The sequence below is a fragment of the Anomaloglossus baeobatrachus genome, chromosome 5 (assembly GCF_048569485.1).
Source record: "Anomaloglossus baeobatrachus isolate aAnoBae1 chromosome 5, aAnoBae1.hap1, whole genome shotgun sequence".
NCBI classification, from domain to species: domain Eukaryota; kingdom Metazoa; phylum Chordata; class Amphibia; order Anura; family Aromobatidae; genus Anomaloglossus; species Anomaloglossus baeobatrachus.
In genome coordinates this window covers 29,051,597-29,077,050 of record NC_134357.1, presented here as the reverse complement: position 1 = coordinate 29,077,050, position 25,454 = coordinate 29,051,597, and the positions used below count along the sequence as shown (strand labels likewise).

The window sequence follows — 25,454 nt, the reverse complement described above, 5'->3', positions numbered from 1 at the left end:
TCTAGTTTGTAGAGCCGGCAAATCCTGGGCACTGTTGAGAGCCCAACACCTCCTGTAAATCAAAAAAATTCAACAGGTTTCTTGTTTATTGGAGTAATAAGGAGGAGACCACGCCATTGAGGGTATGTGTGGTAGGGGAATGACAAAGAACAGCGGATGTAGCTGCGTCAGAAAATTGCTACAGACACAGGCAGCAAAGTTCATCCTCCGACACCGGCCAGAAAAAGTTGACAAGTATGGAAAATCCTCATGTAATTGTATAGTTGTCTAAAATATCTATTCTGACTTTGCAGCTATGAACGGTACATTCTCTTTTGAACTTCCAATAACTCCAGAAATGGCCTTCAAAACCGACCTCGTTGTGTACAGCATGCCACAGAAGGAGATCATCTCCGACATTAAGTCATTGAATGTTGAAAACTGCTTCAAAAACGAGGTATGTAAGACGGACCCCTACCACAAACGCTGGTGAGTTTAAACTTTTATACTCCCCTTTCCTTGGCCCTCCCCATACCTGCACTCCATTCCCCTACCGGTCCTCCCATTGGTTCCTTATTGTTCTCCTCCCTCCAGATCTAGCTAATGACTGGGCCTCACACTGCCTCGTGGGCTCTGATCCACGTCTTTATCATCAATGACGTATCTTACACCCAACATGACCGCATGGGCCTAGTCTCGTTGATGCTGTCTGAGGGTTCAACCCATTTTTCCTTGGTTGTAAGTTCTGGTTGACCCCCTATGTACATGGCGTCTGTTATGCTCTACTGTGTTTTTCCAAAAATAAGCCCTCCTCCCAAAATAAGCCTTAGTAGGAATTATCGCTGTTTTTGGAGCAAGGCTTAAATATAAGCCCTACCCTAAAAATAAGCCCTAGTCGCTGTTCAATAATGAAGTGTCCATGCAGCTAAAAAAGTTAAAGAATACTGCAGAACACTTCCCTATAGACAGCGGGCACCCCGCAATCATACTCACCAGACGTCGAGCAGAGGACCTGCAGTGATCGCACACCCACACACACCCGATCTCACACACACACATCAGATCGTGCGCACATCAGATTTCATGCACATCAGATCGCACACCCACACACATCAGATCGCACACACACCCACATCAGATCGCACACACACCCACATCAGATCGCACACACACCCACATCAGATCGCACACACACCCACATCAGATCACACACACACCCACATCAGATTGCGCGCATATCAGATTGCACACCTACACACATCAGATTGCAGACCCACACACATCAGATTGCAGACCCACACACATCAGATTGCAGACCCACACACAACAGATCACACACACACCCACATCAGATCGCGTACACATCAGATGGCGCACACATCAGATCGCGTACACATCAGATCGCGCACACATCAGATCGCGCACATATTAGATCGTGCACACATCAGATTGCACACCCACACACATCAGATCACGCGCACATCAAATCGTACACCCACACATCAGATTGCACACCCACACACATCAGATCATGCGCACATCAAATCGTACACCCACACATTAGATTGCACACCCACACACATTAGATCACGCGCACATCAAATCGTACACCCACACATCAGATCGCGCACACATCAGATCACACACACACACAATCACACATCAGATCGCACACACACACTAACCACATCCAGCGACACCGATGTCTTCTGGCCAGCAGAGAATCCTGGGATGCAGTATGGTGGAACACATAGGACCTGCGGTGGAACACATCCTCCACACGCTCCGCTGCACTGCGTCACATCTTTTCCTGCTGGCCGGAAGCTATTGGTATTGGCAGATGTGGTGAGTTTGTGTGTGTGATCTGATTGTGTGATTGTGTGTGTGATCTGATGTGTGTGTGTCGGCCAGAATCAGGGGATGCAGCATGGAGCTTACCTGTTGAGAGCACCCGCCAAAGATTGCAGGAGGACCTGGGAGCTACTTAAATGTCCAGGGTCTGGTAAGTAAGAGTCTCTTGGGAAGGGGGAATCTACTTTTTTTTTTTTTTTTTTTGGGGAGGTGTAAACTTACCCCCAACCATGTTTCTCTAAGAATAAGACCTACGCTGAAAATTAGCCCAAGTGCCTTTTTCGGGGCAAAATAAAGTACAAGACAGTGTCTTATTTTTGGAAAAACACAGTAGTAAAACTCTATAGACTTTTCGTGCCGGCTCCTTCTCAAAATTTGCCTAGTCTATGATTCTATCCCCATGGAAGAGTCCAGAGCTTAGAGCGGCAGCGGGGGTAACAGGTATGAGGAGGACCAAGGACACAAAAGTATTAAAGTTCATTGTTTTTTTAACAGTTTTCCGGAAGATTCGATTTGCACCTAATTTATTCAATGTGAATCAAAGCTTACACCCAAAGTGAGCAAATCTGCCTAAATTGAATTTTGGGGAGAATTGCTCATGCGTCTAGGGGAGAATATTTTTGTAATATACAACCTGCCCCAAAAAGTTTGGATATTGTGTAAAATTTAAAAAAAATAAGAATGATCTGGAAATCTCTTATCGCCATAATTTATTCATAGCAGAACATGGAACTTAACATGGACAAAATAGAATTCATTGTCTTTCCTCCTCCTCATTCAACTCCTCCACCAAGCCTATCCATCAAAGTTGATGGCTGCTCACTCTCCCAAGTCTCAAAAGCTCGTTGCCTTGGAGTAACCCTCGACTCTGCTGTATCCTTCAAGCCACACATCCAAGCCCTCTTCATCTTATGCAGACTACAACTCAAAAAATATCTCCCGTATCCGTGCTTTCCTTATCCAAGAATCAGCAGAAACATTAGTACATGCCCTCATCATCTCCTGCCTCCACTACTGCAACCTCCTGCTCTCTGGCCTCCCTTCCAATACTCTTGCACCCCTCCAATCTATCCTAAACTCTGCGGCCCGCTTAATCCACCTCTCCCCTCGCTACTCCCCAGCCTTGCCACTCTGCCAATGCCTTCACTGGCTTCCCATCACCCAACGACTCCAGTTCAAAACATTAACCATGACATACAAAGCCATCCACAACCTGTCTCCTCCACACATCTGTGACCTAGTCTCCCAGTACCTACCTGCACGCAACCTCAGATCCTCACAAGATCTCCTTCTCTACTCCTCTCTTATCTCCTCTTCCCACAATCGCGTACAAGATTTCTCCCGTGCCTCCCCCATACTCTGGAACTCTCTACCTCAGCGTATCAGACTTTCTCTTACCGTGAAAAGCTTCAAGAGGAACCTGAAGACTCAACTCTTCCGACAAGCCTTCAACCTACAATAACCTCAGTCCAGTATACCACTGCGCAACCAGCTCTGTCCTCACCTATTGTACCCTCACCCATTCCCTGCAGACTGTGAGTCCTTGCGGACAGGGTCCTCTCTCCTCCTATACCTGTCTGTTTTGTGCTGTTAATGATTGTTATACTAGTTTTTATGTATACCCTTTTTCACTTGTAAAGCGCCATGGACTTAATGGCGCTATAATAATAATAAATAATAATAATACCTTGAACTTTTGAAAAAAATATAACCCATTTAGCAATTGATGGCAGCAATGAATCTAAAAAAAAATAGACAGGCTAATTGCGTATATTTTTATTAATCTCATCCATTTATTATATTTATCGGACTCATCTAATAAAATCCATCCTGTTTGACTTTGAGTAAATTTTCTGCGTTCGAATTTTGGCAGATTTGCTCAGTTTTAAGAAATACCCATCTGTAGATTATAATGTCTCAGAGTTGCTGCTGTGCAATAACCAAATATTACCAGGCAGCGAACCAGAGACTAACTGTTCCCAACAAGTGTTTCACGAAGATATAATGCATCTAGGGGTCAAAGATAGAATCTACCCCATAGAGAATTTGAATATGGGTTTTGCAAAACAGGCGCCTTTCTTGGTCTTTTATGTTGTTGTTGCAGACAATGCATTAAGGGGGCTTTACACGGTAGCGATATCGCTAGCAATTTCTAGCGATAGCGACCGTGTAAGTACCCGCCCCCGTCGCGCATGCGATTGTTTGTGATCGCTGCCGTAGTGAACATTATCGCTACGCAGCGTCACACATACTTACCTGGTTGGCGGCGTCGCTGTGACTGCCGAACAATCCCTCCTTCAAGGGGGAGGGACGTTCGGCATCACAGCGACGTCACCGCAACGTCACTAAGCGGCCGGCCAATCAAAGCGGAGGGGCGGAGATGAGCAGGACGTAACATCCCGCCCACCTCCTTCCTTCCGCATTGGGGCCGGCGGCAGGTAAGGAGACATTCCTCGCTCATGCGGTGTCACACATAGCGATGTGTGCTGCCGCATGAGCGATGAACCACAACGCTAAACAACCCTTACCGATTTTTGACTTTGGGACGACCTCTCCATGGTGAACGATTTTCACCATTTTCGAGGTCGCCTAAGGTCGCTGGTCAGTGTTACACGCTGCGATATCGTTAATGACGCCGGATGTGCGTCACTAACAACTTGACCCCGGCGACCAAACATTAACGATATCGTAGCGTGTAAAGCCCCCTTTAGTCCAGTTTGGCTTCATTGATATTGTGAAGATAACATATTTTTTTATTAATTTGTAGGTATCGCTAAGTTTTTCTGAAGAAAGTGGACCTCCGGCCTCTAATGTTTCCCTAAAGATATCAGCATCTCCAGGTTCTCTATGTGCAGTTAAAGTGATTGACTCCAGCATACTTCTTCTCAATCCCGACACAGGGTTAACACCTGAAACAGTACGTCTACAACTCTGTTCTAGCTATAAAAAATACAGGAATCCTTGGTTAACACTGGTTGGATCTGTCACACGGTGTCTGACTCAAAACTCGCTGAGTGTCAGGACTACTTCTGACGCTGTTCACACAGCAGAGTCAGGCACTCTACACGATGCTGCTTTTGAGTTGCACAGACAGGCTCAGGCGTCGATTATCTGTGCTTTTGTTAGTAATCGGGGTTGCAGGAGGGAATCTCTGCTAGCCTGTGGATTACTGCTTGAGTCACATGTTGCAGGAGACCTATCACAGTCGCCTCCACCCTTTTAAAGATGGTGGAGCCTGTTCTCCCATGCCGATGATAGTTTTATGTGATCCCGGTCCTTGTGCTTTGATATCCTGTTGCTGGTGAACTTCTGTGTGCTGTTTGGTGTGTTGTGGAAATTCTCATGTTGTCTGATTATTTTCTCCCTTCCTTTAGTTTCCTCCTGATCGCGTTTTGTCTATACCTCTGTGCGTGATTTCTATGAGGTTGAGTTTTGGATTTCCCCTTGTCTGTTTATTTGTGTGGGATTAATCACTCCTATCCCGACCCTCTCCTGGGTGGAGGAAGAGGGCCACTAGACCAAGGTTGTTCAGGAGTTAGGGTAGGGAAGGCGGCCCAAACATCATCACCTTCAGGTGTATCTTGGGATCAGGGTCAGCCTGGGATTCCCTAGCCTGAGGACCAGTTTAGGCTCCCCTGTCCCTAGTGATCCTGTCACACCTTGAGACAGGATCCATGGCTGATTCTATTACAATCTCCTAATCACAAATTTTACTAGTGTTATAATCCCCAGGAGTCCTACAATACAAGGTATTAAAGACACTGCATATGTTCATGGTCCTCCAAGACTTGGTTACAGTCATCGGGCAATTGGGCATAGAGCACTTTTCTCCCTTCTCCTTTTATTTGTATCCTGATCTTTATGTTACCATCAAGCCATTTTTCCTTTCTTCTTTAGGTATATTACTCCCTACAATTCTGGTTCTATGGATATTATGTTGGAAGCTTCGATGTTGAGGAGCAAGGACCTCCCTGCATAGATCCTAACACACAGATATTTTGTAATGGAAATTATTATGTTCCCGTGAGTAGCGATACAGATGGAGACACCTATAATAATCTCAAGGTGAGTCGCGTGTAGCGCTGGAGTCTCTGCCGACTTACTCACTGCCTCGGCTGGGTCACGACTTTCCCTGCATTCCCCCAGCCATCAACGTGTGCTGCTGCCTCCTTCCCCTCCCTGGCCCAGTACATGCTGCACAGGGTTCTCGGGAGTGTACCTAAGATGCACGTGTGTGCACACCAACCCACCTGTTAAAGGGGCTGCTTACTATTTCCAGGAAATGCTTCTGAGCCTGTGGCTTAGAGGCACAATGTATTTAAAGCACCCTCCCATTAGGGGAGGTGCCTGCTCAATGTCTCTATTTAGTCATTTAGTGTTCTAGTCTGCTACGTAGCTAGTTGTCAGGTCTTGAGTTTCTGTCCTGTTATCCCTGTGTCCGTCTCCAGTATCTGTTTGTCCCTGCCATTCCCACCATACCTGATTCCGTCACCTGCCCAGGGGTCAGCTGCAACAGTGCCAGTCACTGCCCTGGGAGTGGTACCTGGTGTCCGCCTTGCGGTGGGCGCTTAGCTAAGCCCTTCTCACTAAATGGTAAGCCCGGATCCCGCCTGTGGTCCCGTAGGTCGCCTAATCCCGATCGCTGCCCCTACACTGGCCGCTATCGTTACATCGCATTATATTGTAGTGTATGTATTCTCTAGGGCTTTGGAATTAAGTCCATGGATTCCCTTGAAGCAGACACAGATATTCTGCTGCAAGTTCTCAATTAGTTTCCATAGAAGTTCATTATTTAAATATAAGTTTCAGAGGCTGAAAAGAATATCACAATTTATATTGACCATTATCTTTACAATTTTAATTACAATTTGCTTTACGCGAATATTTTATAATGAATGAAGCGATTTGATGCTACATTTTTGGGAATTTGTTGAGTATGGCATATTTGAACAACACTCTGCATTTGCAGAAGATTGGATCAGCTAATGAAGGATCACATAACCGTGGGTGGGATTCGCCATAATGCATTGCTTCACATAGTATAACGCAGCCAATCAGAAGAGTCTATCATAGCCAGTATAAAAGCCGAGACAGGGAATGCAGCAGCCATATTAAGGTAAATAAGGATAGTGAGAGGACGTCACAACTTAGCTATAAAGTTTGGGAAAGAAAGTCATAAAATACTGTAGAAACTGTACAGATAGCTGTGCTGTCACACACTATCACGCTAGGTACAGGGCAGTACCAAGCAAAAGTGAAGGGAAGGGAAACCCTATGTCTATGGAAGGGGTAGATGGTGACTCTTGACCAAACCTACTGCTGGTCCCTGGGGTCCCTTACCACCCTAGGTAGGTTCCACACCTATGCTCTGAGCTGGATACCTGACCTATGATGTCCCTAGTGCTGGGCCATAGCTAGTGAATGAGTGGGATAAGCTCTTTGTTAACCCCACTATACACTAAAGAAGACACAGGGCTCACACATAGGGAAAATGCATGAACAACTTATCTCCAGATGCCTCAGGAAGAGGTTCAGCAAAGAGCAGCAACGATCTTACAGATGAGTGCAAGCCACCTGCTTGCATACAGAGCTTGTGAAGTAACTGAATATCACCAGCACAAGTCCAAGGAAAATGAGAGTATTTAAACCCAAGGGGAAATACAGATGATGATCAGCTGAAGGGAAGAGGAGCTCCGCAGGGTCCTAAAGAGAAATGAAAGAAAACCCAGTGGAGAAGATACTTAGTACACTGAGTACTAACAGCAGGAATAATGGAAAGTCAGGGAGCAATTTTGAACAACCAAACACTGTTACCTCCTATTGCCAGACACCACAGGACTGTCTGTCACCCGTGACACACCCATGATAACAGCAAAGATTAGTGTGGGAGAAGAAAAAAATATAGTCATACACATTTTTTTTAGAAAAATTGTAGGCTTTGGGGTATTTTTAATTCACCACAAAATTGATTTGAGTTTTTTGCTCAATTTTTTTCCTTTCTTCATTCTTCCTGTTTTGTCCAGAATATCGGCTTAGTTGTGGGGACGGATGCCACTGTGAGAAAACCTGAAGTCTGCCGGCCATACGTAGCAACCTACCCAGGACGTAAATATGGATATTTTTATATTATTGTTGCATTATTCTTTGTATGGCAGCTTTATATGCTGTATGGTTGTAATATTTATACTCCATTTAGTCACTGTATTATTTAGTCGCTGTATGGTGGTAGTACTTGAAAACCAAGTGGCGGTATTATTTATGCCCTTAAAATGGCTCCTTAATCTACCATCAAAGAAAACAAAAGCTTAGTGGATTTCAGTTGGAAGCCATTGTTCCTCCTAGACCATTCCTATATCCTAAGTTTCGACATCCAGAGCTGTATTCAGAATTCTGCTTGAGGCTGGCAAACCTCAATATTTTAATGTATCCTTCCATATTGCACTCGATTGATTTACAGCTTTGGAAAGGTATATTTAACCTGCATTTCTATTATTTATTTATTTTTTTTAAAATAAAGAGGCTGTCCACTTCTGGGTGTGACCATCAACGACTAGATGTCATCAGACACCATTAATGGAAGGGTTAACAAACGAATTCCCAATGAAATCATCATAGGTAAATCCCAAACCACCTACAAAGTAGGTCGAAGGGATTGTGCATAACTCCATAGTTCATAGAAAACAGGAGGACAAGGAATATATCATGCAAAATATATATATATATATATATATATATATATATATATATATATATATATATATATATATATATACATTTTTTTTCAAATGTATTAATATTTTCATCAATTTTGATTTACAATAAGAGAATCAGACAAACATATAACAAAAGGACAGTGAACATGTACAATTCATGGACGTAACTAGTAGCATGGTGGTGAGGGGGGGGGGTCTATATAGATATCAATTAATAAGCCACTAAAATTCCATATATAAAGTGCACCTGCATATCTCAAAAAATGAGAGGGAATCCCAGGGAGTACCTATAATTTTATAAATCGGTGAGCATGAGTCAATGACAAGACTATTTATCAATGACCCCCAAATTACAGGTAACAGAGCCCAGGGAAAAAAAGCATAAGAGGTGGAGTCAGATACCACCCCCCCCAGTAGGAAAGACCCCCAACGTACGTTTCACAAGTAACGTTACTTGTAAAACGTACGTTGTGAGTCTTTACTACTGGGGGGTGGTATCTGACTCTCTCTTATTTTAAATCAAAATTGATGCAAATATTAATACATTTGAATAAAAATATATTTTGCATGATATACTCTTTGTCCTCCTGTCCACTAATGGAAGGGGTAGTCAAACAAGCCGGAGGTCAGAAGCCAGGAAGTCACAAAAGTACAAAGGGAGAAAGCAGAGCTGAGGTCAAGAGACAAACCGGTGGTCAGGGGCCAGGAAGTCTTGTTCGGTACTAAGGCAAAATGCGGAGACGAGGTCAGGGAGTAAGGCAGGGTTCAGGAGCCAGTAAGTCAAGTCAGGTACACAGGGAGGAAGTGGAGCCGAGGTCAGGAAACAAGCTGGGGATCAGGAGCCTGGGGATAATGTCAGAGCCTGGGGATTGGGAGGCAAAGGTTCACTAGGGTCATGGGTAGAGAGACAAGATCGTAACAAGGCACTAACGGGAACCAGAGCACTCACTGCAGAGCAGAAACTACGACTGGTGGTGTTCCGGGTGAGAATGCTCCCTGAATGAAACAGAGCAATCACCCAGAAAGAGGCGCCAGGAAACAGGATCCTCCCAATACTGGCACAGGCCCGCAGCAGGAAAGACCTGTCCACTGCCGCAATACAAAACGGAGCAGAGAGAGAGCAGAGTGCCACGGGTAAGAACCATGACACTGGGGATTTTTTTTCTTACTTTAATGGATGTAATTTGCGCTAAAAATATTTTTACCAACTTGGTTTCATTAAATGTTCAAATATAATGTGGTTTATGGTCATAGAACAGCTATGGGCATCTAAGAAAAGACAGAACCTCTACCATTGGATAGTCCGAACAAGCTCACTGATAGATTCTCAGTTAACTCATTATGCAGCTGGCAACAGACAACGAACCATAAAGGCTATAGAAGGCAAAGAGTGCAAATGTTTTAATTAAATCCAATGAGAAATTATTTTTTTAATCCAAAAATACATGCATTTACGTAAGAAAAAACAAATGGTACCGTGCCTATAGGTGGGAAACCCTTTGAGCTATAATTTCTGATAGTTTTTAGCATTAATCTTAGCTAATTTCCAATTCACATAATAAATATCCTTCCTGCATTATTTAACAACGCAACTAATCTTTTTGGGGGCATGTCCGTCAAGCTCCAATACCTGTTTCCAATGTAAGGCAGCAGAATTGTGAATGCAGCTCTGACCTATCGGATAGAAATATTCTGTTTTATAAACTGTAAAAACAGAACCAGTTCTCCTAAATTACTCTTCGGCTCCATGATGCATCTGGATTTCTTCTTGTATCTTCTCATGTACTAATTTATTTATTTTTTTAATGTTCCTGGAAAAGCCGTTCTAACGGAATCGGGAGGAATTTCACCTCCTGATTCCGTAGCCCAAAAGGTGATTCCGACAACTGAGACCACGGACAAAATGAGAACAAACTTTACAGACACCTGGATATGGAAAATGATCAATGTTAAGTAAGTAGTCGCTGCTCTTCTTGAGAGGTTGTACTTTCTGAAAATATTGTCTTTCGGAAGCTGTTTCTTATGTTTTCGCAACTTATCGCTACGAACCTGATATGGTGTGTAAAGCTTCCAAAAAAAAGGGAGACCCAAAAGTTCACAAGAGGCTCCTTGATTTTGGAGGACAATGTTTGTGTCTCTTAGCATAAATAGCCGATGGCGTTCAACTCTTGGCTCGCCTGCTGATTGGCTTGTAAGAGGATTGGAAATGGACATTTGGTGCACACCATCTTGCAAAAATCTAACCCTTTAATTGTCAGCTGAAAGCCCCACCACCACTTTCATTTATGCACTTTTATGATTTACTGTTTGCATAATTGCTTCTAAATCACTTAGCACCAAGCATATGTCATGCAACAGAGTAATGTCACAGCACAGTAATAACCCACTGCTCCCAGGAACCAGGCTTACCCTAAGAGGGGTGAGACTAATGCCGGCGTCACACGGTACGATCTATCGTGCGATCGCACGAGCGATCATACCCGCCCCCATCGTTTGTGCGTCACGGGCAATTAGTTGCCCGTGGCGCACAAAGTCGTTTACCCCCGTCACACGCACTTACCTGCTGAGCGACGTCGCTGTGGGCTGCAAACATTCTCTTCCTGAATGGGGGAGGGACGTTCGGCATCACAGCGACGTCACACAGCGGCTGCCCAATAGAAGTGGAGGGGCGGAGATGAGCGGGACGTAACATCCCGCCCACCCTTTCCTTCCGCATTACCGGCGGGACGCAGGTAAGCTGTGTTCATCATTTCCGGGGTGTCACTCGGAGCAATGTGTGCTGCCTCGGGAACGATGAACAACCGGAGCACAGAAGAAGAAATGACTTTTTGAAAACGAGCGACGTGTCAACGAGCAACGATAAGGTGAGTATTTTTGCTCGTTCACCGTCGCTCGTAGCTGTCACACACTACGATATATCAAACGATGCCGGATGTGCATCACTTACGACGTGACCCCGCCGACATATCGCCCGATATATCGTACCGTGTGACGCCGATATAAGGTCCATCTCAGTCTTCACCAGAGCCTCTGATGGTGAGATTGAACTTCTCTTATGATAGGCACCGGGTACAAATCAAGGGCAGCTCCTGGTTTTCGCGCTCCACCTCGGTCACCGCAAGGTGAGACGGGAGAAGGAATACACTGCTGTGATGCCCCTGGACTAGATAGGGCGTCACAGGGTACTGCACCCTCTTTCTTCTTCTTGTGCAGCACTCAATTTCCCATGGTTCTGGGATCAAAAATGTTGGTATTGCTCCATCAGCATTCAAATCCTAGCCACACCTCACACCACACCTGTCAGACACACCAGTGGGCTGCTGAGCTGGAATAGGGCCGCCCACCTAGGGGTCAGGCAGACTGGTGGGAGAGAAGGAGGAGAGTTGAGTGGTAGCCCTCGAGCAGTGAGGAGCTAGGGGATTGTGTGGCTCCCGGGAAGTAAGAGGTTGGGTCGCAGATGTTGGTCTGAGCCTGGAGGAGTTGGAGACCCGGTCGCAGTGGATTGAGGCTGGGTGCCTAGACCTGGTCTTGGAGGATGGTCAGCAGCTCAAATCTAATCACTGGTCCGGGACCAAAAGCACGGCGGGGTACTGGACCCTAGGTCAGAGAGTAGCTTCAGGCACAGCTTCAGTAGCAACAGTAGGGAGCGGGGCCCGGACAGCTTTACGCTAGCAGGCCACCAGAACACTTCTAATTTGTGCACAGAGGCAGGACCTCCGGACCTCCAGGCAGCACTATAGGGGACGGATATCCGGACGGGCTCTCTCAAGAAGCCAGCGGCACCCAGAGACTTGGTTTACCTTGTTGTCAGCCTCTGCTTTTCATCACCAATGCTGCTTGAGTGAGTACATGGTCCTCCCCTGCTTTCCACGGGCCCTGCGCTCCCTTGCACCAGTGTTCCTAGCATAAAGAGTCCCGAGGTCTCCCCTACCCGTGGAGGGAAACGTCATCTGGCTGCCCCATTCCATCTCCCCCGGGTACTCCTATCAGCAGCGGCGGTATTGCCCTTTTTCCAAGAACCATGGGTGGCGTCACAAACTCTTTTCATTTAAGAGTGGCCGTGAGCCCCTGGGTCCGGAGACCCTCAAGCCACAGCAGCAACACCCCCGGATCCGAGCGGTTCGACAGCGGCAGGGGTGGCACACTGCTACTAGGGAAGGATGGGGAGGGTCTACCCCTGACACTTATCCTAAGCAGCTCTGGGCTCCCTGGCATCCCAGGACGGGTTCTTTCACCCCGAGTGGCACAGCCCTGTCAAGTGCGCAGGGCAGCAGGAACACTAGTCCCGCTCTAGGGTAAAGACACAGAGAGGAAAAGATAGACAAAGGTAAAATAAACAGCAACCATACAAAACACCCCAAACTACAGGAAGGAGTAAAGGGAATGAACCAGTGAGGCAAATGGAAAAGGGATTAAAGACCCCGTCACACACAGAGATAAATCTTTGGCAGATCTGTGGTTGCAGTGAAATCGTGGACATATTGTTCCATTTGTACACAGCCACAAACCTGGCACTGATTGTCCACAATTTCACTGCAACCACAGATCTGCCACAGATTTATGTGTGTGTGTGACAGGGCCTTAAGAAAAGAAAAAACACAACACAGCTTCCATACAGCTAACTCCAGCTGCAGTGCCCAAAATGACTTCATGGTCCACAGTGCATAAGTTCCCTCTAGGGGCTAGCTAAACAAAGCTATCACTGGCAACATCCTGAGTTGAGAGAGGCATTTTTATAGCAGTGGTAATTAGAAAACCCAGAACAGCTGATAACAGCTTTTATCTAGAGTTCAGGAGACCAGACAGACTACTTAACCCTAGAAACACCAGATCAAGGAGAATCTGCACAGCCAACAATATTAACATAGGCAAGTGTGCGTGTAGTCCTAAACAGTGATCTCCAGAAATATGAGGGAACACTCTCTGTCTTGGTACCCTCATGACAAGAATAGAGTTTACCTTGCAATTGACCGTCTGTTGCGTATTTGTTATGACTGACCCCTACCACTCACATGGGGATGAACAAATCAGGAGAGATTTTAAACCTGCAATCCACAGGTCTCTATTCACACTAGAAGAAATGCTAAATTTGACCCTTATTTATGCCTTCCTGACCGTAGAGGTTGGTAACCCTAAGATTATTCAATGGCGCCAGCACTCAAAGCCGGCTGACCCTGAGTGTCCTTAACTGCACCCTCAATGATAAGCAAAGTGTAACACAAAACAACAATAACCATATAGGAAGTGCACACAAGCAAAGTGTGAGACACAGGGCTAAGAACACCCCTTAAGTGTTCTATGAAAATATTTCAAGAATTAATTGGCTGCAACGTGTATTATTGTCCACTATCCATTTGTGATAAGTCATGTATCTAAATTTCAGGATGTATCTCGATCCCGTTCCACACAGCTTACATTTCTCTGTCTATGTCCTTCAGTCATGATGGAAATGGCACAATATCTGAGATAGCTCCTGATACCATCACTGAGTGGAAGGGCTCCATGATCTGCACCTCTGAAACTGACGGATTTGGGATGACGAAGAATTTGGCAAGTTTCATCACGATTCTCCCATTCTTTGTAGACATGTCTCTACCTTATTCCTTTATTAGAGGAGAAATTCTTGTACTCACCGCCTCTGTGTCCAACTACCTGGCTGAGTGTGTAAAGGTAAGAAAATACTGACGTCTGAAGTTAAATTTGGCTGACCGATATTGTAGCACCCAGTGATATGGGGTACTCGGTTCTGGGCAGTGTCTCTCTTGGGAATGTCACGGTGGTGGCCGTTACCCGGTTCCGTGCCCTGGGCCCTTTTTATAATGGGGATATTTATAGGGAAGAATAAGATCATGTTCACATGTGATGCCACTTGTGGTGTTGCGGCTAAATTTAGGGAGCCGTCGCTGCAGAATGTCACTACTGGGGCTGGTAGTATTGGCAGCAATTATGGTGGTCCCTCCACAAGTAGGGTTTTGCCCCAGCAGGTGTATGGTGCAGTGGGCATCGGAAGATTGCTGGTAGATGTTGACTGGTTGCCCGAGGTCGGCTGGATTCGCCTCCAGGTCCCCTTCGTCCCAGTGCCAGTTTGGTCTTCTGGTACCTTCTTCCCATGCACCTGTCTCTGGTAAGTGGGTCCCCGTGGTATAGAACACTGGGGGCCCCCATTCTGTCGTTTGTCCACTTCTGTCCACCTGACGGTAGTGTAAACCCTGTGGGGTTGGAGTCTCTGGTCCTGTCCCCAGTTCTCTTTGCTACTGAGTCTTTGGATTCTTTAGAGTCAGCAAGGTCCTTGATGGTCCCCTTTGTTGTGCAGGTATTAACAGGTTGGCTTGAAGCTCCTGCCTGTCCTACGGTCCGGTACCCCGTTGGTGCGTAGTTCCTGGAGTACTCCACCGTACTCCACCGGCAACCACTTCTCCTGGGTACCAGGTGACCATCAACCTGAGTCAGGGTATCACTTCGCTTTCACCTTCACACTCCTGCTGTCAACTCTCAACTGACTACTCTCCACAGTCTGCCCCTCCCACCTGGTCAACTAGTGGACTGGATTGGCTCCACCTCTAGGCGGCCATCCATTGGTCCCACCCTAGCTGGGTACCATTGTATGGGTGATTTGTTGGGGAAAACTGGGATTACCTGGGTTTATGTTGGTACCGGCACTTGGCTTCTGGGTCCCTAAGGCGGTAGGCCCTGCATCCTTGTGGGGATGCAGAACCTTGTAGCACCCTGATGTCTTCAGGGGCGCTACATTACTCTTTTGCTTTAGCTTCATGACTAGAGTCTTCTATATCTATGTATTTACTCTTTAGATTTTGATACAAATAATTTTGGAATAAAAAAAAGAAACAAAATGATTGCAAAATTATACAACTTTCTAAATATTTTATGTAAATTAATTCCTATAATTCTGTTACTAGATTCTTTTATCAGGTCTGCAAAATGTGACACAAATCTTTCTGAGGTCTCCTTCTGGCTCTAACAACTCTCCTAGTGTTAGACCAGCTCCACATGAGTACATGTTTTGGCCCATGTATGGACCACAGTGTATTGGACTGACTGCGGATCTCAAAACCCCTAGTGTGAGACTGCAAGTTTGAGTCTGTAAATAAATTCCTATAATTCTGCTACTAGAGTCTTTTATCAGGCCTGCAAAATGTTACACAAATCCTTCTGAGGTCTACTTCTGACTCTAACAACTCACGCAGTATTAGGCCAGCTGCGTATAAATGTATTTTGTGGTCCATGCATGTACCCCAATGTACTGGACTGACTACAGATCTCCCGACCCGTAGTATGAGTCAGGAGTCCCGCCACTAGACCAGGCATTGCATCCGTCCTTGGACCATAATATATGCTCATGGGATGCCACTCTTCGCTGCAGGGAGTGAAAGAAGGTTGTAAAAGGCAGGTCAGAGTGTGGAGAGGGAGGAAAGCATTTACAGGAAAATATGTTGTAAAAAGGGAGGAAAGCACATGAAGGGGAAATCACTCCAGGAATGTAGCTGTTCTGAAACATGAGTGCTACTAAGGACAGCAGTATTCAGGACATACAGACCTCGCATCCAACATGTCTTACTAGGAGAGGCAAGAGAGAAGTCTTAAATATTGATGGGCGAACTCGCAGATATCCGGGATTCGCAGGACTAACCAGACTTAAAAAAAAAAATCGGTTCCAACCCGGAATTGATCCTGAAAATCTGGACGCCAGTCCCCATATAACCTTTTGGGGACCAGAATCTAGGGCTTAACAATGGTGATAGTGTGGATAAAGGATTAGAGCAAGCATGCTATATTTACCGACTCTCCGGCACGGCTGTAACTGCTTCCAGACCGCTCACTTTTCATTCGGGGGCCACTCATTTACCTTCATGCATATTCACTGCTTCACCCGCCGTCCAACAGTCTTGGCGTCTGTGACTGGTTGCAGTCAGTCGTGCCTCCCATTATTAATCTAGGGCTTAGTGGCAGCTGTAGGCTGTTATTAACCCCTTATTACCCCTATTGCCATTGCACGAGGGCAATCAGGAAGAGCCGGGTAAAGTTCCAGGATGTCACATCAAATGGATGCAGGAATCCTGGGCGGCTGCAGGCTGCTCCTTTAGGCTGGAGGACCCAATAAGCATGGGTCTCCCCAGATTGACAATACCAGCCCACAGCTGTTAGGCTTTATCTTTGATGGGCGTCAAAATTGGGGGGACTGCACGCTATTTCTTTTTAGATTATTTATTTAAATAATAAAAAAAAAAAGCTGCATGTGGTTCCTCTTATTTTGATATAGCCTAGATAAGTGAATGGCTGGGGGCTGCAGGCTGTAGCTGTGGCTTTATCTGTGTTGGCTATCATAATATGGGGGGACCCTACACCAATTTATTTTTATACCACGATGGTGACACACAGACAGGGTCTATGACTGCAAGCAGGCAGACACTGTCACACAGGCATTGGGCGCATCTGACTGCTGACAGATGCCAGGACTGCCGGTGGACGGGGGAAGCTGTGAATATGTATGAAGCTAATAAGCAGCCCCAGAAGAAGAGTGAGCGACATGGAAGCAGTTACAGATGTTTCGGAGACTCGGTAACTATAGCGTGGTTGCTTTATTTTATTTTTACTTTTTTTATTTCCCGAGTTGCCAGATCTGGATCATTAGCCGGAGTTCCCTGAGAAGTCCAGGCCCAGGTCCGGCACCTGGATACTTTTTAAACCATGCGGATCCGGACTATTACAGTCCGGGTTCGCCTATCACTAGTCTTCAACAAGAAGCAGGCTGGAATCAGGAAATTAAAAATAAATTAAGGAATGAGGATTATAATTGAAACTTAGAGAAATCTGTTTTCTATGCCCCAAGGTGTCCATAACCTTTTTATGTGAACGTTCACCAGATCACTAAAAAATGTCCTATAGGCACCACTAGAGGGAGCCTGCTGTATACTGTGTTTCTATTGAGTTCAATGTATTATCAGTATGCAGAGCGCTGCTGAGCTCCTTCTAGTGGTGGCTGCTGGTAGTGAACGCCTTCAAATCTTAGTTGGGATTGGTATTGTATTGCTGCCATAGAAATGTTCTAGATTTTTGTAGTTGAACAGAAGGGGTTGAAGTTAAACTAGTCACATAACTCTCTATTATACTAGTTCCTTTCCTCTACTATGAAGTTTTCTATACATCATTTATTCTTGATTCAGGTCCAAGTAACTCTTTGGAGCTCTGGTGATTATGTAGCTACAGTCCAAGACGTAGAACAGGATAAATGTATCTGCAGCGGAGATAAAGCCTACTACACATGGAACATAAATGCAATAGTCGTAGGTAAGAAATCTTCCTGCTCCTTTTATTTGTCTTGGGAAAATTTATAAGGGGATGTAAAACCTGGCAAATTATTGTCTATTCAGAGGATACATGATAACCTGCTGATCATGAGGGTCCCACCACTGGGTCTTCCACCAGTCCCAAGAACGAGGCCCTGAAATGCTTTCTCTGACAGTCCCATAGACAATGGCTGGAGCAATGACGCACATGTACGATCACTATTCTTAATCATAGAACCATAGAATGGTAGAGTTGGAAGGAACCTAAAGAGCAACCGGGTCCATCCCCCAGCGAGTGCAGGCCTTCCTAAATTATCCCAACTATATGTTTATCCAGCTTTTGCTTGAAGATTTCTATTAATGGAGAGCTCTTGGCATCGGAATAGTTAGGTGCTCCAGATGCCAAATTACGATAACTCCTTTAACGCCCCCCCCCCCAGTTAAGTGATCTTCTCAATAGGATTATTCTTGGTCATGAATGCAGCTTCTGCTCTTCCAATTCTGATGAGTTTGTAGGTTATACGCTAGAAGAATTGATTGAATGTAGAGGAAATTGATTTTAAAGGTCTAGGTGATTCGAAAAAGTTCAATAGGATGACATTCTGCACTAGAAGTAGTTAGGAGGTATGTAGACTTTCGCAACCATCTTTTTTATTGTGCCAATGTGTCCAAAATTAAATGAAGATGTGACTTTGTAATTCGCCTGGATATAGAATCTCCTACCGATTTTTTTTGTACACAGCTCCTATATATCCTACTTAGTAAGTACCAAAAACGGCCGATGCCAGAGGGTCCGACCAGAAGGATATTCAGTAAATATAATGGTGGTGATGTACAGTAGATGCTCACAATGGAAATAGTCCTTTAAGTATCCAGAATAGCGTAAGACCTCTCCCAAAAAATTATGTTTATGGAATCCATCTTCATAGCTTACATGAATCACGTTTCGGACATATTATGGCCACTTTAACACTTGTTTCTTTCTTTCTACTAGGGGTCACTAATTTTACCATTTCGGCAGAGACTACTTACATATGTGAAACTTGTGATGGAGAAATAAATTCTTCTGATCCTGTCTATAAGGATACCATGTCACAAAGTATTATTATTGAGGTGAACAGTCTGCATTTTCTAACATCGCAGCATGTGATGATGATGTGTCCTCTCCTGATTCAGAACACCATCCACATCAATGTCCACACATACAGCCACTTACTGTAGTCACCAGTATTCTGTCCAGCCAGGATCTAGAATGGGAGATAAAAGGAGACTTATCCCACACATTCAGGTTTAAATGTAAACTAAAGGCATCCTTATAAACTATTGTAGGGAACATCTTATGGGTCCATTTGAAAAAATATCAATGGATTATGAGTGTTACGCCCAGGGCTTTGGGGTACTCGGTCCCGGGCAGTGTACTACTGGGATGTGTCACTGGGGGGCCGTTGCCCGCTTCCGTGACCCTGGGGGTCGCTTTAAAAAGGGAATTTATATACAGGGGAATGTTCAATAGAGTTTATGTCATGACGCCACTTGCGGGTTGCGATTATGGTCATGGAACCGCCGCTGCACAGTCGTTCCACTGAGGCTGATGTGACGGCAGCCTGGATGTTGGGCCCTCCGAAAGTAGGGCCAGGGCCCCAGGGGGTTAGGTGATGGAGTTGGGCACGGAAAGAAGGTTAGGCCATACGAGGGGTTATGGTTTAACTGATTCTCTTTACTCACAGTAGATGGCAACTGATACCTGGAGGAAGGCTGGTGTTCACCTCTGGTCCCCCTAGTCCCAGTGCCTGTTGGTGACCTGGTGACTTCTTTTCCTTGCACCTTTCTCAAGTTGGTGGGTACCCATGGCTTGGAGCATCTTGGGGTCTCCTCCTGTTTGTCTCTCAGTCTCTGGTCCGTACAACGGCAGTGTGAACCATGTCGGGTCGGTGTTCCGTTCCGGTCCTTTGGTTCTCCCGTCACTGCTGGTGCCCCCGGACTTCTAAGGTCAGTGAGGTCCTGGATGGTCCACTCACTGTGCAGATTTTATCAGGTCTGCTTGAAGCGTTTGCCTCACCTAGGACTCAGTGCCCCATCGGTGCTATGGTTTCGGGAGTACTTCGCCGTACTCCTCCGGCAACCACACGCCTGGGCCCTCAGGTCTCCGTTACACTCTCCTGTCAGAGTAGTTACGTCCTTCTCCTCTCACTTCCACTTACTAACTCTAACTACTATCTAGCTGTTGTCCCCTCCCACCTGGTTGTTGTCTAGTGGACTGGATCGGCTCCACCCCTGGGTGGCCATCTATTGGGTCCAATTCTAGTCTGTCACCAGTCCGTGTGGATGGGGGAAAACTGGAATTACAATGTGTTTTGCTGTTACCGGCACTGGTCTTCTAGGTCCCTGGGGGTAGGCCCTGCATCTTTGGCTGGATGCAGTACCTTGTAGTGCCCTGATGAGTGCTACATGAGCGTACATGAAGCACTCATCTACAGCGATCAATAGATTGTGAGCATGGCCACAGTATACCCCCCATAGAAGCGAATAGATTGTGAGCATGCCCACAGTATACTCCCCCATAGAAGCGAATAGATTCTGAGCATGTCCACAGTATACTCCCCCATAGAAGCGAATAGATTGTGAGCATGCCCACAGTATACTCCCCCATAGAAGTGAATAGATTGTGAGCATGCCCACAGTATGCTCCCCCATAGAAGCTAATAAATTGTGAACATGTCCACAGTATACTCTCCCCTATAGAAATGAATAGATTGTGAACATGCCCACAGTATAGTCCCCAATAGAAGCGAATAGATTGTGAACATTCCCACAGTATACTCCCCCATAGAAGCGAATAGATTGTGAGCATGCCTGCAGTATACTCCCCCATAGAAGCGAATAGATTGTGAGCATGCCTGCAGTATACTCCCCCATAGAAGCGAATAGATTGTGAACATGCCCACAGTATAGTCCCCAATAGAAGCGAATAGATTGTGGATATTCCCACAGTATACTCCCCCATAGAAGCGAATAGATTGTGAGCATGCCTGCAGTATACTCCCCCATAGAAGCGAATAGATTGTAAGCATGCCCACAGTATACTCCAGCCATACTACAGTAGTTAACCCTAGAACGCGCAAGCAATTCAATCTACCATAGAGAACAAATGACCTAGCAGGCCTGCGAGGCCCCAGGTATGCGTTCTAGGGTTAATAGTTTGTGAGCATCCCCACAACATACGCCTCCATAAAATTAATGGATTGTGGGCATGACCATAACTCTTTCTAACTCAGGGGTCTCAAACTGGGCATATGGGCCGCACATAGAAAAAAACAATTTGGGTGGCCGCATTCTTTTCAGGAGAAAGTGACATTTTTATTGGTGCCCTATTTTTTTTCTATACACCTTTGTATCACTGTTTTTGAACATTTTTTTTGGTTCGTTAATTATATTGTGCCCTTTTTTTGTTTAAATAAAAAAAAAAACATTTTTGATGGTAAAAAAAAGTGTGCTTCATGTATTTTTTTTTATATATATATATATATTTTATTCCCTTTTTGTAAGTAATGCAGTTTTGCAATTAGCACCATAGTTCCCATCCTGGTCCTCTTATCTTTTAGTAATGTCCTCCCATCCTGTTCCCCTTCTTGTAGTAATGATCACATCCTGGTCACCAGTCTGCAGTAATGTGCCTATCCTAGTCTCTTTGTAAAAATGTGTCCATCCTTGTCCTCATCCTGTAGTAATGTGCCCATCCTGTAGTAATGTGCCCATCCTTGTCCCTATGCTGTAATAATGTGCCTATTCTTGTCCCCATCCTGTAGTAATGTCCCCATCCTGTAGTAATGTACCCCATCCTTGTCCACATCCTGTAGTAATGTGCCCATCCTTGTCCCCATGCTGTAGTAATGTGCCCATCCTTGTCCTAATCCTGTGGTAATGTGCCCATCCTTATCCCCATCCTGTGGTAATGTGCCTCATCCTTGTCCCCATCCTGTAGTAATGTGCCCATCTTTGTCCCTTTGTAGTAATGTGCTCATCCTTGTCCCCTGGTAGTAATATGCTCATCCTTGTCTCCGTCCTGAAGTAATGTGCCCATACTTTTCCTCACCCTGTAGTAATGTGCCCCATACTTGTCCCCATCCTGTAGTAATGTGCCCCATCCTGATCCTCTTGTAGTAATGTCCCAATCTTTGTCCCCTTCTTGTGATAATGTGCCCATCCTTGTCCTAAACCTGTAGTAATGTGCCCATCCTTGTCTCTTTGTAGTTATGTGTCCATCCTTGTCCCCATCCTGTAGTAATGGTCCCATCCTGTAGTAATGTACCCATCCTTGTCCTCATCCTGTGGTAATGTGCCCAAATTTCTCCCTTTGTAGTAATGCGCTCATCCTTGTCCCCTTGTAGTAATATGCTCATCCTTGTCTCCGTCCTGAAGTAATGTGCCCATCCTTTTCCTCACCCTGTAGTAATGTGTCCCATACTTATCCCCATCCTGTAGTAATGTGCCCCATCCTGATCCCCTTGTAGTAATGTCCCAATCTTTGTCCCCTTCTTGTGATAATGTGCCCATCCTTGTCCCCTTGTAGTAATGTGCCCATCCTTGTCCTCATCCTGTAGTAATATGCCCCATCCTTATCCCCATCCTGTAGTAATATCCCCCATCCTTGTGCCTTGTAGTAATAGTAATGTGCCCCATCCTGTAGTAATGTGCTCCATCCTAGTCCCTGACGGCTGCGGCCCCTGCAACAGCTGAGATTGTTAGAGGGTCCATCTGCCTGTGGGCTGCAAGAAGCAGCCTGAGGGTCCGCGTGTTTTAACTGAACTCAATAAATTGGGTTTTTTTTAAGTTTTATATTACAATAAGATCTTCAGTACAGGTAAAGTTACAATAATCCAAGTCCAACCATTCTTTTTTTCTCTACTTTCTTAGCCTGAAGGAATCCAGAAAGAAGAAACATCCAGCAATCTCGTCTGTCTGCAAGGTAACAGAACAAATCTCAAATGCACGTTTATCATTTCCAATATTAAATCATCACAAGATGAGTAAAATTACACTTGCCCTCAATGCGACTATTATTCTTAAAGGGATTATCAGTTTTGGAAAATAACTGTTTGTGACAAGTTAATTTCAGCCAAGTTGAAGGATTATTTATGACCAGTTCAGTCAAGAATCATTTGAATTGATACATATATATTCCCATGACTGATAGTAGATTGCTGTCTGCCCAAAAAGTGATGTTAGTAAAATAATGGCATTATGTGGTTGGCTACGTCTTAAGGCCACTTTACACGCTACGACATCGCTAATGCGATGTCGTTGGGGTCACGGATGTTGTGACGCACATCCGGCCGCGTTAGCGATGTCGTTGCGTGTGACACCTATGAGCGATTTTGAATCGTCGCGAAACGTTCAAAATCGCTAATCGGTGACATGCCCCCCTATTCCCAATTATCGTTGCTACTGAAGGTACGATGTAGTTCCTCGTTGCTCCTGTGGCAGCACACATCGCTACGTGTGACACCACAGGAACGAGGAACCTCTCCTTACCTGAGGCCGCTGGCAATGAGGAAGGAAGGAGGTGGGCGGGATGTTCGTCCCGCTCATTTCCACCCCTCCGCTTTGATTGGGTGGCCGCTTAGTGACGTCACTGTAACGCCGAACGAACCGCCCCCTTAGAAAGGAGGCGGTTCGCCGGTCACAGCGACGTCGCTAGGCAGGTAAGTAGTGTGACGGGTCCGTGCGATGTTGTGCACCACGGGCAGCCAATTGCCCGTGACGCACAACCGAAGGGGGCGGGTACGCACTCGAGCGATCTCGCTACAGAGATCGCAGCATGTAAAGCAGCCTTTAGGCTTCATTCACACCTCCGTGTCTGAGGTCCTTGTGGTGACCGTATTCACACGTACCAGCAACACGTTCACATGCATACTAATTGCAAAATGATAGAAAGATATACCGATAGATAGATAAATAGATGCATAGATATTGATATATAAAAAGGGATCGGTACCATAGATAGTTTGCACAGGTATATAGCAGAATTAATGAATAATTTTCGGGAAAAAAATGATGTGGGTTTCCCCCTAATTTTCATAACCAGCACAGGTACAGCAGCAACTGCAGGCCGCAACCCTCAGCCGTCCGCTGTACCTTGGCTGGTTATGAAAAATAGAGGAGATCTTAAGCTGACATTTATAATTATTTTTATCAATACCAGGACTTGATGCCAGCTGGCAATTCACAGCTGGCATCAACCCCATATATTATCCCATTTGCCACTGCAAACCCCACATAGTTTTTAAATTTATTTGTTGATATAATTTAAAAAAATCAATGTGGGACCTCCTCTATTATTCAAAACAAGCCAAGGTACAGTAGAGAGCTGAGGGTTGCAGTACCTGTGCTGGATATGGAAATTAGGGCGGAACCCACCTCATTTTTTTCAACCTCATATTATCCCGTTTGCCATCCCACAAGGGCAATGGGAGGAGCCAAGTACAATGCCAGATTTGGCACATCTAATAGATGCGCCACCTCTGGGGTGACTGCGGGCTGCTATTTTTGGTCTGGGAATGGCCAAACAATGGCCCTTCCCATCCTAAAAAGATCAGCCACCAGTTGTCTGATGTGCCTTTGCTAGTTTCGAAAAAATGGGAGAACCCATGCTGTTTTTTACATTTATTTTTTAATTTAATTAAAAAAATCAGCGTGGGACCCACTCTATTATTCAAAACCAGCCAAGGTATAGTTGACAGCTGAGGGTTGGAGCCTGCAGTTGCTGCTGTACCTGTGCTAGTTATCAAAATTATGGTGGAGACCCACCTCATTTTTTTTCAACCCCATATATTATCCTGTTTGCCATCGCACAAGGGTAATGGGAAGAGCTGAGTACAGTGCCAGATTTGGCACATCTAATAGATGCACCACGTCACCATGTGACTGTGGACTGCTAATTTTAGTCTGGTAAGGGCCAAATAACCATGGCCTTTCCAACCCTAAAAAGATCAGCCCCCAGTTGTCTGCTGTGCCTTGGCCAGTTTTGCTGTACCGTGCTGGTTATGAAATTTATGGGGGAACCACCTCATTTTTTTCTAATTTTTTTTTATTAATTTTGCTAAATAGCTGTTCAAGCTATGTACATATCTATCTATCCCTCTATCTATCTATCCCTCTATCTATCTATCATGTATTTTTTGTCCCGCTACTGGTCACGCAGACGTGTCACACGGACATACAGACGGCAAGTGGATGACATGCGTGGACACACAAATGGCCTTACAGATGTCCAAAGAGGACCATGCAACACATGCCTTTTTTACACAGATGTGCTTTAGTAAACATACAGGATGTAGAAGACAAAATGACACAAACGTTTTAACAAAACTTTCAGAAAAAACGCTTTTCAACCACAAATACTCACTCGCAGTTTTGCACAAAAAAAAAAAAATGCTCCCAACAGTGTCCATATCCTTTAAGCTCTATTGTAAAATCTTAAGGAGTAAAGCCTGCTTTACATGTTACGATTTCGCGTACGATATCGTATGCGATCGTAACCGCCCCCATCGTATGTGCGGCACGTTCAATTTTGTTGAATGTGCCGCACAAACGATTAACCCCCGTC

At 45.3% G+C, this 25,454-nt stretch overlaps 1 protein-coding gene across 3 annotated transcripts in view; it reads left to right on the top strand.

The window, feature by feature from the left end:
- Positions 1-25,454, top strand: part of LOC142310731 (ovostatin-like) — a 215,987-nt gene that overhangs the window by 133,783 nt on the left and 56,750 nt on the right. For 2 of the 3 annotated variants that reach the window (XM_075348358.1, XM_075348357.1), the window contains 9 exons: positions 294-436; positions 4,598-4,747; positions 5,728-5,895; positions 7,854-7,935; positions 10,364-10,496; positions 13,982-14,213; positions 17,726-17,849; positions 18,843-18,961; positions 22,763-22,814. In XM_075348358.1, coding sequence (XP_075204473.1) covers positions 294-436; positions 4,598-4,747; positions 5,728-5,895; positions 7,854-7,935; positions 10,364-10,496; positions 13,982-14,213; positions 17,726-17,849; positions 18,843-18,961; positions 22,763-22,814 — 1,203 coding nt within the window. The remainder of the gene's footprint in view (positions 1-293; positions 437-4,597; positions 4,748-5,727; positions 5,896-7,853; positions 7,936-10,363; positions 10,497-13,981; positions 14,214-17,725; positions 17,850-18,842; positions 18,962-22,762; positions 22,815-25,454) is intronic. The other variant, XM_075348359.1, reaches the window with a different exon arrangement.